This window comes from Brienomyrus brachyistius, chromosome 20, assembly GCF_023856365.1.
Source record: "Brienomyrus brachyistius isolate T26 chromosome 20, BBRACH_0.4, whole genome shotgun sequence".
In the NCBI taxonomy this organism is placed as follows: Eukaryota; Metazoa; Chordata; class Actinopteri; order Osteoglossiformes; family Mormyridae; genus Brienomyrus; species Brienomyrus brachyistius.
The window spans coordinates 13,098,056-13,113,812 of NC_064552.1; the positions used below are offsets into that span (position 1 = coordinate 13,098,056).

At 46.0% G+C, this 15,757-nt stretch overlaps 1 protein-coding gene across 3 annotated transcripts; it reads left to right on the forward strand.

Annotated features, from left to right (window-relative positions):
- Positions 1–7,819: 7,819 nt before the first annotated feature.
- Positions 7,820–15,722, forward strand: LOC125715354 (BRISC complex subunit Abraxas 2-like). Of its 3 annotated transcripts, none has more exons than XM_048986727.1 (9): positions 7,820–7,952; positions 8,628–8,718; positions 9,616–9,652; positions 9,810–9,876; positions 10,043–10,233; positions 12,128–12,250; positions 13,001–13,085; positions 13,391–13,508; positions 13,615–15,722. In XM_048986727.1, exons 1-9 carry the CDS (start codon positions 7,881–7,883, stop codon positions 13,989–13,991), a joined length of 1,161 nt encoding a protein of 386 aa, XP_048842684.1. In that variant the 5' UTR covers positions 7,820–7,880; the 3' UTR covers positions 13,992–15,722. The 3 variants fall into 3 exon arrangements, with proteins under 3 accessions (XP_048842684.1, XP_048842686.1, XP_048842685.1); XM_048986729.1 differs by having other exon boundaries at positions 13,642–15,722; XM_048986728.1 differs by having other exon boundaries at positions 12,131–12,250.
- Positions 15,723–15,757: the final 35 nt, after the last annotated feature.

Here is a 15,757-nt window from a genome sequence, read left to right on the forward strand (position 1 = left end):
TAGCAACTTCCTCAACAGCACCTTACAGCAGTCACCGTAAAGGCTGACAAACAAACACGCAAAAAGGAGAACGTCGCAGTGGAGTGCGTCTGCAAAAGAGACGCAAATGAAGGGAGCGTTATAAAATAGCAAGGGTCTGCGCCTCGTGCTGATCATGCAGGCGCTTATTTGTTTTAGAGTCTCATTACGTGTGTACGGGGGGAGTAGGTGCAGCTAAGCTCTGTAAACTAAGTCGCAGACGGTAATAACTTTTCTGTGCATATTTCATTCACGTGCAGTGCTTAAACAGTCAATCGCAAAAACATTTCATTTTTAGTGATTAAATGATTAAATTTAGCTTTTTTGGGGGAAACCAGATTTACAGCAAAAAAATTGCCATTGCAATTGCTGGCCACATTTTTTTTTCAGGAAAGGTGTAAGAGGTTTTATACTGTACGTGCGGTGGCCATTTCTCAGGCCTCCTTGGAAAAAAAGCGTGAATTCAACACGTCAACGCTAATGCACGTGTGATTGTGTTATGTAGTGAAACCAGTCTTGTGTAAGTCAGACTTCAACAGAGCAATAGCTTGATAAACATTTGACGTACTAGGTGTCAGCAGAAACAGACCCAAACTACAACTGAGTAAAAGAGCAACAGGGAAGCTTTTTAAACATTTTGATTATTAAGTTTTACCTTTGTCATACATGGGTAATAGGGTCATTTATTACCCGTTAAAGGATCGCATCACACTTTGTAAAGTCCATATGAGAAATTGAATCAGATGTGTTGAAATGTTACATCATAAAATACGTGGTTCTTTTGTGTATCGAAAAGCCCCTTTGCATTGTAACTGAACAGTTTCCTGTGCAACATCAACATCATTTCCTTTTAATAACCTATGCATTCGGACCCGCAATGTCAACATCATTGAAAGCGGGCCTGCTTTAAGAACCTACTAGAGAACAAATGCACCCTTTCAGTCCAGTTGAACCATAAATACATTTGCAATTATATAAATTATATGCATCTCACGTTTAATGCGTTCATCCAACTTTTGTTAAAATATCACAACATGGCTTTCTAAACCAAAGACCCTTGTTAAAGCTGCGTGGTTTTTGTTCAAAACAAGGAAATCCCACGATACACTCCTATATGGCTTATGCTGAGGTCATCTGAGCTCTGCAATGATTCCCCCAGTCCATGGTGATGGAAGTGATATTTAAGCTAATATTGATACTACCAAGGAGACCGTTTCTGCTGAGAGGAATCGCTCTGATCGACATTCTCTAGAGCTCTCTGACAGAAATGTTGTAGGACGAGATTGTCCAAGAACAACACGCTCTGTACTCGCCTAGGAAAACTAATTGTCTATATTATTGTAGCCAAAATAAACTGACGATGAATGGCCAGGGAAGGTAGTATGAGCAGCGAATATGAAAGGTGTTTGCCTGTTTCCATTGCAAGCAATAACATATAATTGTTCCTTCAGTATTAATCAGCACTGTGATTGTTGGTGAAGCTTTGAAGCAGGTTTGAAACCAAAAAGGAAGCTAAAGCCGACTAAAGCAACGGGTCTCCCTGACTCTGCACGTTGACCGGAACGCCACAGAGGAATTCATAATCTGCCGAATCCTCTGAGGCACTGTAAATCTTTAACGGGTCGACACAGTGACTGCCAGAGATGAATAGCATACTGTTCGAGTCACGGGCCGGCCCTGGGGCAAAGGAACGTCTAAGCTTTACAGGCCAGTCACAGACACCACCTGCCAACGCAGTCCTGGTGTTGAGGCTATGAGGAGGCGTGTCAAAACAGGCGACACACTCAGGGTGCCACTGGGCCTCGGTGTGGTGTGTTTTTGCCAGCGTCCGTGCCAATGTGGAGTAACATGGTCACGCTTATGGGTGAGGTAGCTTTTCTCCACCTGGTGATGTTACAGCTCTGGGGTTTCAGGTGTCAAGGCCAAAGCCGTCCGCCGCAACGTACCGTAGGGATAGAGTTTCCATCTCTGAGGTTCTTTTCAATCACACTATACGCGGTTTACATTATGCAATGTGAGATGGTTCTCTCTGCAGGGAGAAATGTGGCTTGATACCAACCGGAAACAGAAGCCAGATTTGGAGTAAAACAGGGGCCTGTTTCAGAAGGCAGGATTTCGTGCTTCTTCGCCGGATATCTTGTCGGATCTAAGCCACCCCGATTTAAATGGACTTTATGTTCGTCCACTTACATTGAACCCACACTAGCTTAAATCTATCAAGTTATCCGGCTAAGCAAGAAATCCTGATCACTGAGGAAGTCTCCAAGAAGATCCTTCTGCATTACTTTGATCACAAAACAGTGCCCTTTTAGAGGTGAACAAATAGGTACATGGCTTCAGTGGCCAGGAAGCAGACACTTAAAAAATCTGAAGTAGAACTTCTTGTGGCTATTATTTCTAAACTGAACAACACATGTGAAAAGGCTGTTATTAGACTACAGAGGTTTCCTGATTAATTTGATCGTGACAAATGACTGTGCAGACATTACATTGTTGTGCAATGAGTATGTTCTCTAGTTTGCATCTGGCCGCGATGCTCTTTCCAAGACAATCAGACACGCACAAGTACTTTAACAGAGGTGGAAAGTTCAGGTTCATTAAGTACAAATCCAGACCAAGATTTTGCTTCAACCAACCAGTTGAGCATAAGGAGTCACAGTCACAGAGTACTCAGCTAGTTGGCTGAAATAAAACCTTGGTCTGGATTTGTACTTTCTGAACCTGGACTTTCCACGAATGGCCCAAAACAGTACACAGCTTAGCTGTGGGAAGAACAGTTAGTTTTACAGCTTGGGTACACATTTTCAGATATTTTGGTTAGGCACGCTAAATTTTCAAGGTGCACATACACCACACATTGTTAACGCAATGAAACAAGGCGTGAGAAATCCCCTCATTACCGTCAGTTTGCTGTAAGGCCATTCCCCATGGCTAGAGGGAAACGAGGCTTTGCAAAGCATGCCTGAACATCGGAGCAGCGTCTCACCCATGGGGCTAAAAACATTTAGTTTTCCCGAGGTTGGCTGCGCTATTCTCCAGTCTGAATGGTAGCTCGGGTTTTGACAGTGAATGTGCAGGTTGAACTGTCAAAATGAACAAATTTCACATTCGATGTGACTGCGGCACTGAGGAAAGAATAGCATGTTTGTTGACAGAAAATAAACCAAGTTCACCTTGATCCTCTCAAAAATACACGTGCTCCTGGATTTCAAAAATACGATGGCTGACATCCTCCTCGTTGCTAAAATTAAACCGAAAACACAGTCTTTGCAGGACAAGCACACAGGCATTCATAACAGCCTCCTCCGGTGGAGGTGTCTAACCTTTAAATTAACATCGCCAGTAAATGTCCTGCTTGAAATGTACATTAATCATTTTCATTTGGTATCCCAACCTGACAGGCTTTATATGCGCATGTTTTATTGCATCGTACTTGTTTGAGGATGTCGATTGCTCTTCTTTAAATCTTAATAGCTTAAGTTGGCTGCAATCCTTCGGGCTGCCAGAGCAGTGAAAACTATGTACTTGTCTTATCAATCAAGTAACTTGGTAGTGCAAATATTTACACTCTGACACTTTGCATTCTCTCTATACGGGAGGACAGCGCAGTGCACGATTTGCAGTGAGAGAGGGCAGCTTCCGTGCCACTGATAATCAGACTGACAGTTTCAGGATGATTTTTTTTTGTCTCACTGCATTTTCACGGCATAGTCTGTCATCAAAAATTACCACTGAAACAAAACGCACCATGATACACCGCTTTCTGCCTCCACCGCTTAAAAAAAAAAAAAGAGACAGGTAACGTGACTGGTTTGCACATGACTGTCTCCGCCAGCCGTTGCCGTATCAGGCTCGCCATCAGATCTGTGCTCTCGGATTCACTCACAGGGGAGGAAGACATTGTGAAGTGCCGACCAGCATTTCCAAAGTCACGGGTGAGAGGTGACCTGAGTGTTTAGAAAACAGTAACCCGAGCTGCCTCCGTCGCTTCAATGATACGTGGCACGCACGGACTGCCTGTCAGTTCACGGGACGGACAGGGTCCGGGTCCCCATGGGCCAGCTGTGTCCAGTACCCTTCCTGGAAGCCGAAGATGGAGACAAATGGGCTTCCGTCGCCCAATGGAACGCTTTGTTTTCATACCACATGGACCATGGGCTGCACCTGGGGCAAGACTCCATGCGGTTGTGGCCTTCAGATTATCCTTGTGTATGATGGTTGATGGGGGCCAACGCGCCCCTTGAGATGATATGTGTTCAGAGGTTGTTTCCGTTAGTCAGATTCCCCAGGAGCATTCGGGCGTTCGATTTGCCCCTGTGGGCCCAGGTATGGTTTGATCGGCCATCTGGCATACTGGCCATTTTTCTGGGGGGTCGATGGGTTTGTGGGCCAGCAAAATTCCCGCCTGCTGTCCAACAAAACTTATCGTGCGCAACCCCGAAGTCCAGAGCCGATTTTTAATCCCTGCCCAGTGCTGGGCCACGGAGCAGCATGTCCGTCCTCCCCAGCTCCACAAAGGTATGGTAGATGTGCTTAATGATCACATTTGTCCGCACAGACGTGCGTCTGCGCTCTCCAGGATGGCTGCCTCCCACTCTCAGAGGGCTGGCGGGCCGGTGCCAGATCCTGACCGCGGCACATGCCGACACGCCCTGGGCTGGCTGCCTTTCCCACTGCCCCAGCAGGCCTGGCACACGTGGGTGCCGGTCCTGCCGTGCGTAACGTTCACGCAGCTTATGGCTGAGGAAAAATGCAAGTAATAAAACGTTGGGCAGGGGGGTGGCCAGTGAATGAAAGCAGTCCCAAGCCTGCATCCCTTCTTTTTTCACAAGGGTAAACTCCAGTCCGCTTCGCGTCTCCCCGTGACTCGCTCACCCCCGTTGGATAAACAGGGCAGAGTTTCCTCCTGGTTCTGAACCCACAGGCCGGCAGTGCAGAGTGCTGAAAGGCGATTTGTGCTCCGGGTCCTCGGGAAGGAGCCTTCAATGGACCCTTCTGTCATGTGCCTGCGATGCCCCACAGAGGTCTGACAGGATGGCGAAAAAACACATGGGGGGTCTGCTTCCGAATTCACTTGTATTTTATACTTTGACCCTTTAGCCGGTCGCTTAGTGCGTGTGTGACTGAAGAACTAAAGTTACAGTCTGAGGCCCGAAATCCCACAGCTCAGACTCACCCAGAAGTGTGGAAAGGAAATAACAAAGGTTGTAGATACATTATTCATAAAGGTGGAAGTAAAATAACAAGTTAAAATAAAAACTAATATGCCAAAGCAATATGTTGTTTTCTCCATGATAAGTTAATTCCAATGACTTTAATGATTTTTTATTTCTGATATGACATACAGTACAACTTTAATTGAATGTAATCATGCTTGGATTGGACATTTTATTATATATTTTACTAAAATAATGCAGAATAATAATGATGCTTGGTACAATTGTAGTGTCTTTATATTAAAATTAAAGATACTTTTGGATTCATCATGACTTTGGAAATATTGAAATTATGAGATTATACTTCTAAGTGTCTCCCCAGTATCTGACAGCATTTACTAGAATCTTGTTTTTATCTGTGGTAGGAGCTGAGTGCATTGTGGGATACCACATTAACGCGAGCATTCGTCTCGCTCAACAAGCAGAGCATTGTGCTAACAATGCTGAAGTTGTGGGATCATATCCCCAAAAGCACATGTGTATTGTAACCCGTCCCTTTACTATAAGTTGTTTGGAATGAAAGCACGAGTGTATTGCGTCGCAGGAATTCACACAAGCTTGTTACCCATGCAACCAGTCATGTCGCACTTTTGGTTATGGGAATGGGGATGAGCAAGGAGGGAGTGTCGTCTGTCCACATATATTGCTGAGTTCTGCTTTTGTTCTGACAGTAACCTGCGGCAGAACCACATGTGTGTGTGTGTGTGTGTGTGTGTGTGTGTGTGTGTGTGTGTGTGTGTGTGTGTGTGTGTCAGTGTGCCGCAAATAAGGCGAAAAAAGAAAATAAAACTTCGGGCCTGCTGGAAATTCCCTGTGACACATGGTTCAGTTCACAGGGCCGCCCAGACTTTCCCACAACCATATATCCATATTAGCTTTGGAATGGGAGAGCGCTGCAGAAAAGGTCTGCAGTCGAATTAAAATCGCAAACTGTGGTTCAGATTTTATTGCAAGAATTATGTTGGTCAGGCCTGAGCAGAAGGTCCATAATACAGGAATGCAGACGTTGTTAGCTGATTTAAAAATGGATAGTTAAACGCGTTTTATTGTAAGTACAAGGACGGCACTTGAGCACATGGGATCAAAACTACGAAAAGAGGATTTACATAGAATTATATTTAATCGTGTGTGTGTGTGTGTGTGTGTGTGTGTGAGAGAGAGAGAGAGAGAGAGAGAGAGAGGGAGGGAGAGCGAGAGAGAGTGTCAGATATTCCTTAAATTGCGGGGACATTTGTGTTATTTTGATGTTGTGGGGGCCACTCTTTCGGTCCAAACATCTGTGACAGCAATCAAAAAACTAAACATGACAAAAGTCTTGTATTTAGTTTGGTTACTTATGATTAAGGTTAGGGCTGGGTAGGGGGTAAGGTTGTTATTGTTGGGATTAGGGTCTTGCCCATAGAAATGAATGGAGAGTCCCCACAAAGACATGAGTACAGGTCTGTGTGTGTGTAAATTTTTTATTAAGTATTTTGCCATTTTTACCATAAAAATGGATATCATTGTCTCTACATTTTGGCATAATGGTTCATATATAGCGCCGTTTCTTCCCACTTCCAGGCTTGAGGGTTTGACTCCTGCCCTCTGTCTGAAAAAATTGCCTTTTTTTCTGACAACTCAACTGCCCCAGTGATGCTGACTGATTTGTGCACTGCAACCCCAAGTTTTTTTTTTCACATGCATGTCACTTTGGACAAAAGAATCTGCCAAATAAGTAAACGTAATGTGATGGACTGACATCCTGTCCAAGGCGGCCTCTAACTTGGGGCGTATGTTGCCAGGGAGAGGCACCAGGCTCCCTATAACTCTGTACTGCATGAGCAGTGGGATGGATGAAAGTTGGTATCTATTAGCGGAGCGCTACTGCCACCCATTGGTTATTAGTTGAACTACATTAAATGCAATAAAAAAAAAACTTGTTATAAAATGTTGCCAAATGTGGTCAAGTTAATCGTACATGCTGTCGGACCTATCCGGTAAGTAATAGTACTGCTCGACATCACTGCCGCTGCAAGTGAGTACGAAACTCATCGTGCGGGTCTTTTTTACCTGCTTTCGATCAAGACTCACAGGCCTCCCTGTAGTTAAGTGCTGCCTGAAATCGCTGTCAGACAGATACAAGGTTGTCAGCTTTGGTCAGCTGGCTGGCACGACATTCTGAATTCGAGACGAGTCTGCACACGCATTTACATGTATTTAACAGTTTTATTAGCTTTCAAATAGTCTGCAGGGTTTGCAAAGTACCCCACTGCTTTCGATTTAGCTTAATTTTCATAATGGAATGATATAGATTTGCTGTAAGATTTCTGGGGTGAGCGTGATAGCCTGAAAGTGTGAATGCGTGGGAGTTGGCATCCCTGTAAATAGGTGCATGTAAGCAGTCAACGGAACTACACAACCTTATAGTGCCATGTCATTGTGTCTTGTTGAATTTTGGTACTATTTATAGTTTGCCGAAAAGCCCCTGCTATAACAAAATACTCCTTATAAATAATTATACTCAACGTTCATATACAAAACGTCACTACGCCTGGACAATTTCGCCGTAAAGACTCCCCTTCCCACAATGCACCGGGCCGCGCGCGCTCTCGCCGCTCAGGTCGCGCGGCCGCGGCAGGTTCTTGGACGCGTTGGGATGTTTTCATCATGGCTGCATGCATTTCCAGTTACACTTTTAGTTCTGTGTGTTACCACAGTGCCAACAGTAACTCCGACCATGTAAGTGTCTACAGTTATCGATCGGAATGAAAGGAGACCGTTTCCGAATTGTTTTCTTTAGCTGCCGTTAGAGTTTAGCCTGTCAGTGTTTTAGAAACAGGTGTTAGCCTAGCTAACTACTTTAAAGTGTCCGTCGCTTTTCTCCGGAATTTATCATCACGGTTTACAGCGTAAGAAGATAACTTAGATCGTCTCGTAGAAGTTACCGCAGAAACACCTTACTAGTTAAACGTTTATATATTAACAGATATGTATTGCGCCCCAAAACGTTTACATTTTGATGAGCACTCTGTGTAAAATGAGTCCGCCAATTCATGAGTAAAATGCCATTAGTTTAACAGTAGGGCGTGGATGGTAAAACCTGTTTTCATAACTAGGCCTAGTTAAGCTAACTAGCTGCCAGCCCTGCTTGTCCAGTTAAACGCAGCATCTGTCTTGTGGGCATTCCTTGAATAATTGCTATGTTATGTTAAAAATAATAGTGATCACCTTTAAGAATCCGTGGGATTTTACCCAAAATTAACTAGTACGGGTTCAACGCAGTGAGAGAAATCTTGCCATTGTAGTGACGGTTTAATATTTTAATGACTTTTAATCGATCCGTTCTGCATAATTTGTCTTTTTATTGTTCTGTTATGGAACGTGTCAGTAAGCGGCCGGTGCCGGTTTTTATAGGAAGGCTTCCTGCTCGGGGAGGTAAAAGAAGAGGAAACATTCAGCATCAGTGACTCTCAGATCAGCAGCACAGAACTTATCCGGGTCATAGGTAAGATCATCGGCTGCTGTTTTGAAAAGCTTTCTGTGGTTTGTTTGTGTGCTCAGCACTGTCAGTCTGTTCAGACCGGAGTCCATTCCTGGCATTTTGTGTTGAGGAATTTCTCCAATGGGATGTTGTGATCAGTCTCCTCATTAACTCACATTTATCTTAGCCAGCGCTCAAGTTTTATAAGAGCACTGTCTCATTTTCGGTCAGTACAGCGGAAATTATTTATTAAATAAGCAGTTATGTTCTGCTTGTTGTGTCGCATGTTGCTGTTCCTGCAGTCTTGCTGCATTTGCAGATTTAGGGCTAGTGAGCTGTTGGTTTTTTTTTTATTGTGGTTAGGTTGGACTGTTTTCTATGAGCTCAGCGAAATGTTTTGCGTGATGAAGAAACTGCCGCACTGGGTTGAGGTGCAGGTTGAAAGGGAAATTTTGTGTGTGTGTGTGTGTGTGTCCTGGTGCACGACAGTACCTCTCATAGTGAGCCGGGGTTGCGGTGTTTGAGAACGACCTGCAGATTGCGTGCAAGATTGTTCGATCTAATGGCTTCACGGAAGCTTATTATTTAAGAAATGCTATTAAGTAACTGCTGTGGTGTGTCATATTGAGTAAAACCATCAAGTTGTACCAACTGAACCCTGTATGAATGACTGTGGAAGGCTATAACCGCTTTATTAACTATGAATAAAAATGCATAATTCTGATCAAAATGGAGTTTGAGTTCACTGTGGTGACAGAAGGTGATAGATGTTTACCAGTAGACGGGATGAATGTCAGAAATTGATGCCCTAATACTGCCAACCACTGCTAAACATGCAGAGCTTGTGTTGAACACAGAGGAAGTTCAGAATCACTAGTAAAACACGTCATAATTTTGTGATTCTTTTCTGTTTTTTAATAGAAGTTCAAAATCATGAACCATGTGCACAACTTTTTAGGTAAGAACACTTTTGTGGAAGATAGTGGTTTGATGTTCTTTTAACCATGAAATCAGGTCGAAATACGCATTGTGGCAGTTTGTGATGGGAAGATGTTTTTTATGTGTTTTTGAGTAGTTTCTAGTTATATTTAATTTAAGCAATTTTTCTGTTTCAGCTTTTATGATTATTCAGGAAACATCAATGAAGATAAGCTCAATGGGATTCTTAAAGAGAGAAGGAAAGTGAGTACTTGGATACTCACTTGCTACTCGATACTTGTTTTCCCCAGCTGCTGCACATAACACAGTACATACCTGGCACTGGGTGCTTCCTGATGTGATGTGGAGTGGTGCAGGTTAGGGCTGTGTGGAGGGCACATCTAACCGCTGTGGGTCGGCTTCCCCGCAGAGTGTCATTGGCTGGTATCGGTTCCGGAGGAACACTCAGCAGCAGATGTCTCTCAGGGAGCAGCTTATCCATCGGCAGCTGACCAACATCCTGGGCACGACCGACCTTGTCTTCCTTCTCTTCAGCTTCATCTCCACGGGCAACAACTCCACACACGCTCTGGAGTATGTGCTCTTCCAGCCGAGCCAGAGGTAGGGTCCTTCTCCCCCCCCCCCCCCCCCCCCGTCCACACCCCTTTCCTGGGTGGGGTCCTCCTGTCTGTCAGCTTTCCTGATGTCTTGGATATCCCCCCCCCTCCCCCGTCAGCCTGGGATGATAGTTCTGTTCACGTGTCTGTTATCAAAATGGCAGCCTCTAAATCACATGCATGACTGTCATGGTGTGTGACTCAGTGGAGTAGGACATTGCGCCTGTGATCAGAAGGTCACCGGATCAAATCCCATGGCTGGCAGCGTGATTTGGCTGTTGGACCCTTAACACTCAATTACTCCAAGGACTGTTTGACCCTGCTTTCCAAAAAAAAAAAAAAAAAACAGACAAACAAATTTTCATAAAAGCGTCTGGCAAAAAAAAAAAAAAAATGTAAATGTTGTTGTCTTATCGCCTTGGAAACGCCCACTGCTTGCTTTGCATAGTACATAACCTTGTTTACAGGCAAACAGAGAAGGAGTCTGGCCTTGACTGCTCTCTGCTTTCAGGCTGGCTAAGGTCAGGCCTCTGTCTGTCAGGTCTCTGGCCTTAAGTTTGATTGACTGCTGAAAGAAACAGACAGATTAGTGGTGTCTATCTAGATAAATCCACACCGATACACCTCTGTATGCTTGTCTTGTATTATCTGTGTTGCTTTGGGCAATAGCGTCTGCTGAATAAATGTAATGTAAATGTAAAACGCAGAGCGTCGGCAGCTGCTCTAGATGTCCCTTAATTATCTCTCAGCAGGTGCGTGCAGACAGGCTGGCCGCTGCCTCTGCATATTTAATACTTAAATCTGGTGTTGCTTTCAAGTCGCCCTCTAGTCACTTCCCTGCCTTTCTCAGAAAACATAGCTGCCTTACCCCATGTAGCCTTTAGCATTCAAAGCACAAAACCCACTAAACCCAGACAGATCAGGCTTGCTCCAGTTCCCACTAGTTTTCATGACCACTGGGGAGTGTCTCTGCGGCTGTCGTCGCGGCTGGCCCGTTCTTGACTCCAGAGGTCACAGGTCGTGACCCCGAGGAATGGGGTCACGGTGCTCAGACGTAAGCCTGCTGCGTGAGTCTGGACACGGCCCAGTCGGTCGCCTCGTGTTTCAGCCGTGCCGTGGTGGGTGTAGAAGCTGCTGTAGAGTCGCACGTAGCAGTAAGCGAAGGGGTGTGATTTCGGCGTGGCCGTGATAAGGTGCGCCCGTACGCCGCCCGTCTGCGGCAAATCGCTGAAAAATGAAGCCCACAGAGCATTTATAGCTCACGCCGGGCCCTCCCTATCTCCTGCAGCCGTGCCATGCGGCTGCGTGAAAGTAATGCACTTGGGTGAGCAGTAAGGAAAGCGATAGGCGCCCGAGCTCTCGCGTTACAGGCTCATTGTTCCGTCACAAAAGGCTCTGACAGCAGGGGGGCTCATGCCCACAGAGCAGTTCAGCTCTACCTCAGTACCTTTCACCTGCAGTTCAGCGTCCAATGCCGCCTTTCACTCTTCATAGGTAGCAAGAAGGGCTGAGTAACAGGGGGTCGTCTGGTAGCTATTAATGTATGTCAGTAACAAACCTATCCCAGAGTATTCTTAAGTATTTGTAGGTAGCTTTTTATTGGATTCTGTGGAACCCATCCAAGTGTCTGTCAGCATCGAAACATGACGGTGTAGCGATGTGTTAGGACGTCTCGGTTCCTGCGCTGGTTCTCGGTGATATCATTGACGGTGACAGCTGCTATTGCCTCTCAGAGGAGCACGCACACACACCCCACAGGATGCACACTGCCCGAAAGCAGGGACAGGAAATGCATTTCATAATTCACATTCCTTTAATTTTAACATTGCGAGGTCCAAGGTCCATTGGAGTTGCCCGCGGTTACTGCATGTGAATCCAGATCGTGATCTCATCTCCAGCAGGTACAACCAGAGGGTTTCACTGTGCATCCCTAACCTTGGCAGCACCAGCCAGCAGGAGTACAAGGTGTCCTCTGTACCCAACACCTCGTGGAATTATGCCAAGGTGATTCAGGAACACGGGTGAGTGAGTCTGCATGCATAGCCATGTAGTGAGGAGAGAAAGGGACTAGAAACCCCAAAAATAGATTTTAATTTGGGGGTAGGTTACTGAGGAATGCTTGTAACCCAGCCTGGAGCACTACTAGAGTGCGTGTAAGAGCCATTCAAGATAACGGCAGATGAAGACTGTGTCTGTGATCGGAAAGTCGCTAGTTTGAACCCTGGCCTTGGCAGAATAGTCACAAGTCTGTTGATCCTTAATTCCCAGCTCCAGGGATACTGCAAGCTGGCCGACCCTCTGCTGTGACCCCCAAGCTTGCTCTCACCCGTATGTGTGTCTCATAGAGAGCAATGGGGATTTCTCTACATGGATGGATTATGTATCTCTATTCTATTCTGTTGATCCATGTTGCTTATGTCATACATCCCAGCATGCCCTTCTGTGTAAGCTGGTTGCTCCTAGTACTGGTCTGTCCAGTCCTCCTCACCTTCATTTTTCATGGTGTGTCTTTCATAAGACACTATGTACCCAGACAGTTGGGTCATCCTGTCCCTCTTGGACGTGCTATATTTCATCCCCGGTTGATCCCCTAAACTCCACCGCGACTCTGATTGCCCGTGCTCCCTTGACTTTTCGGTCGCGTGACATCTTATACGTTTGGCTGCCACTCGCTCGGTCTTACGGCGCTTTACTGCCGCCGTGTCGCGTTGCCGCTTGGCGGAGCAATTGAAGATGCGGCCGTGGAGCGTAACTGGATATGAATGTTGCAGGGCCGAGTTCTTTGACAAGGATGGAGTCGTGAAGGACATTAAGAACGTCTTCCAAGTCTACAGTGCACTACAGGAGAAGGTTGAAGTAAGTTATCCATTAATAAAACACACATGGTACTTTGGGAGTCTGCTAGTGTTTCCAAAGACCTACATGAATTTTTTACGAGTATTTATTAAGCTAAATATTTGATGTAAGCTTGGGATGGTGGGAAAGTGATGTGGTAACGCTTCCCAAGAAGACCTTCAGAAGACCTTCATAAAACCTCACGACACAATGCTTCAGGCCTTCATGACCGCTCATTAATGATTGACAGTCCATAATACTATTCGGTACAAAATGTCGTCCAGGTCCAACGTCGAGCCTTGATCTGTCACCCTTTGCCGTTGCAGGCCGTCTGCAGAGAGGTGGAATGGAGTGAACGTGAGAAGGAGATGATCCAACAGGACGTGGAGGAGCTCAAGAAGCAGATCGCTCTCAGGAAGCACAGGAGAGCTGCGGATCGCCAGAGTGAGTATTAATGAGGTGCCTTAAACTTTAGGTAGTTGAGTAGTTTGAGCTACGTACAGGTCCGCAGAGAGCCCCTGAGTGTGCTCCTGACCGGCTCCCATTTCAGGGCTTCTGAAAGTGACATCCATTGCAGATCCAGCTGTCGGGGCGAGCTCCCTGGCTTCCCGCAGCGCCCCTAGCGCCCCCTGCTCATGCACGGACCCCCCTGCCTCTGTGACAGCCAATGCAGAGGTCGGGGCACCACCCCTGCCCCAGTTCCAGGCGCCCTTGGACCTGCAAACGACGACTTCTGGTACCGCTGCCAGGCAGGCTGTGGGATTGGAGGAGGATGAGGAGCAAACTGACGAAAAATATGAGGACCTGGAGCTCGAGCGTTTGGAGGAGTCTGACGGAAAGGCTCCCCCTCGGGACTGGGACCAGGACCAGCCCATTATCCCGGTGCTAGACAGTGACTGTGGAGACTCTCAGTCCTTCCTGATCTAATCACCAGATTGAGGTGGCAGGGGACCGTGGAGAGCAGTAGGCGGCATGGCCGCTGCGAAACTGACAGGGATGCAGAGATGCTCCATCGAAGGCGCTGGCATCCAAACCCCAAGCCAGCGATGGTCACCTTTGCACCTCGTTCCAATTAGTGAGAGGGTCCCACCGGCCAGCCAGTGACGCGTCTCCATTGTCTTTGGTCGTCTGAAAGCCTCAGGCCGTTGCCGCCGGATCGGTCCGTGAATCGAAATCGCACCAGTACCTCTTTGCACTGCTTCGCCTTGTTGATCTGTTTACCTTAAAAGGGAAGTGCGATTCCCTGAGGCCAATTCTTCACAGAGCCAAATCAGCAGCCATCTGCTCGCTGCGTCTGCAACTTGATTGTGCCGAACGGAGGCTTAACTTGTTTTTTTTTTGCTACCTTACACGTTTCTCTCACATAAAACTGATTAACTTTTTTAATAAGTGTGTACCTGTGTGGAACCTGATATGTAAATTTCTTTACTCTATTTTGTATTCATGTAAAATGATTATAATAGTGACAGGCTTATCCTCACGGGTACATTTTATGCACTTAAAACATGCTGCCATGCTTGAGCCTTGAGGATTGTGGGACGGGAGGGAAATGCCTGGGTAATGAGGTGGCAGGAAGCAGTCAGTTTGTTTTTATGTATCTAGTGAAAGCAATTGTTTGTTGCTTGAGTAACGTTTTACTACTGATTGTATATCAGGCCTGTGAATGGGCCTTTTTACTCTGGGTTCCGCCCACTGGGTTGGGCCTAATTGGACATGAAGATTTACTGGCTGTATAACTATCCAATCATAAATCTCAAAGCAGCTAAGAAGAGTTCACCTTAAACTGAGTCAAACAAAAAAATGCACAGAATGTGAATGACCTTAAGGTTGGTGCCTTCCATTTGTAGACCACCAGACCATGTGAAAGAGAAGCCAAGACATAACTCTGCATATTAGTATCAAATGGTATTGTGATGGCCTTCTGACTTAAAGCTGAGAGATGGATGTGTGTGTGTGTATGCAGGACGATGCAGTAAAGGAACTCTTGCGTAGAGTTTTCAGAGCCGAAATGAGCTTCTGGTTCTACATGCAAATGAAACCGCCGTCTTTCCCGTGCACATGGAAGAGTTGGCTGTAACTTTGTTATGTATGAAGTTCTAAATGGCTATGAGCTTGCAAACCTGCACACCTGTGATCCGTGGCTTTTGAAAAGTACATGCCTTAGCGTGTGGTGCTATCTTGTTACAGGAAGCTGTGCTCTGGTCACATACTGCCAAGATATTTAACTGGGTCTCCTACGGGGGCATCATGGTGCTGCCAAGCTGCGTTACTCGGCTCCTGCTGGCTATCGCCCTTTTGGGGCGGGGCACTTCTTCCCTTAAGCCAATGTTTCCCAACCCGGTCCTCGGGGACCTTGAAAAGTCCACGTTTTTGCTCCCTCCCAGCTCCCAGCCAATCAGCAACATCGAATACCTGGTACAGGTGCACTAGCTGAGAGGAAGCAAAAACATGGACTGTCCCTGAGGACTGGGTTGGGAAACACTGCCCTAAGCACAACATTGTAAGACAGTACATCTGTCAGTTGCACTGGTCCTGCCTTATCGCGGCTGGAGAAGATGAAATCCACCAATTTATGCAGTCATTTTTTGTCTATTTTGCTTTTCATTTTGTTTATTTGTAAGGGGAAATAAAAGCAAATGTGGGTTTTTGTCTTGCTAATTGCTACCCCTCTGATTCTCTTTTGACACTTCAGA

What these genes read in the sequence shown, in the direction of transcription:
- LOC125715354 (XM_048986727.1), top strand. Translation starts at nt 7,881, where the DNA reads ATGGCTGCATGCATTTCCAGTTACACTTTTAGTTCTGTGTGTTACCAC. An exon ending in CCAACAGTAACTCCGACCAT is followed by an intron (nt 7,953 to 8,627) that starts GTAAGTGTCTAC and finishes CGGTTTTTATAG; the next exon opens with GAAGGCTTCCTGCTCGGGGA. An exon ending in CACTACAGGAGAAGGTTGAA is followed by an intron (nt 13,086 to 13,390) that starts GTAAGTTATCCA and finishes TTGCCGTTGCAG; the next exon opens with GCCGTCTGCAGAGAGGTGGA.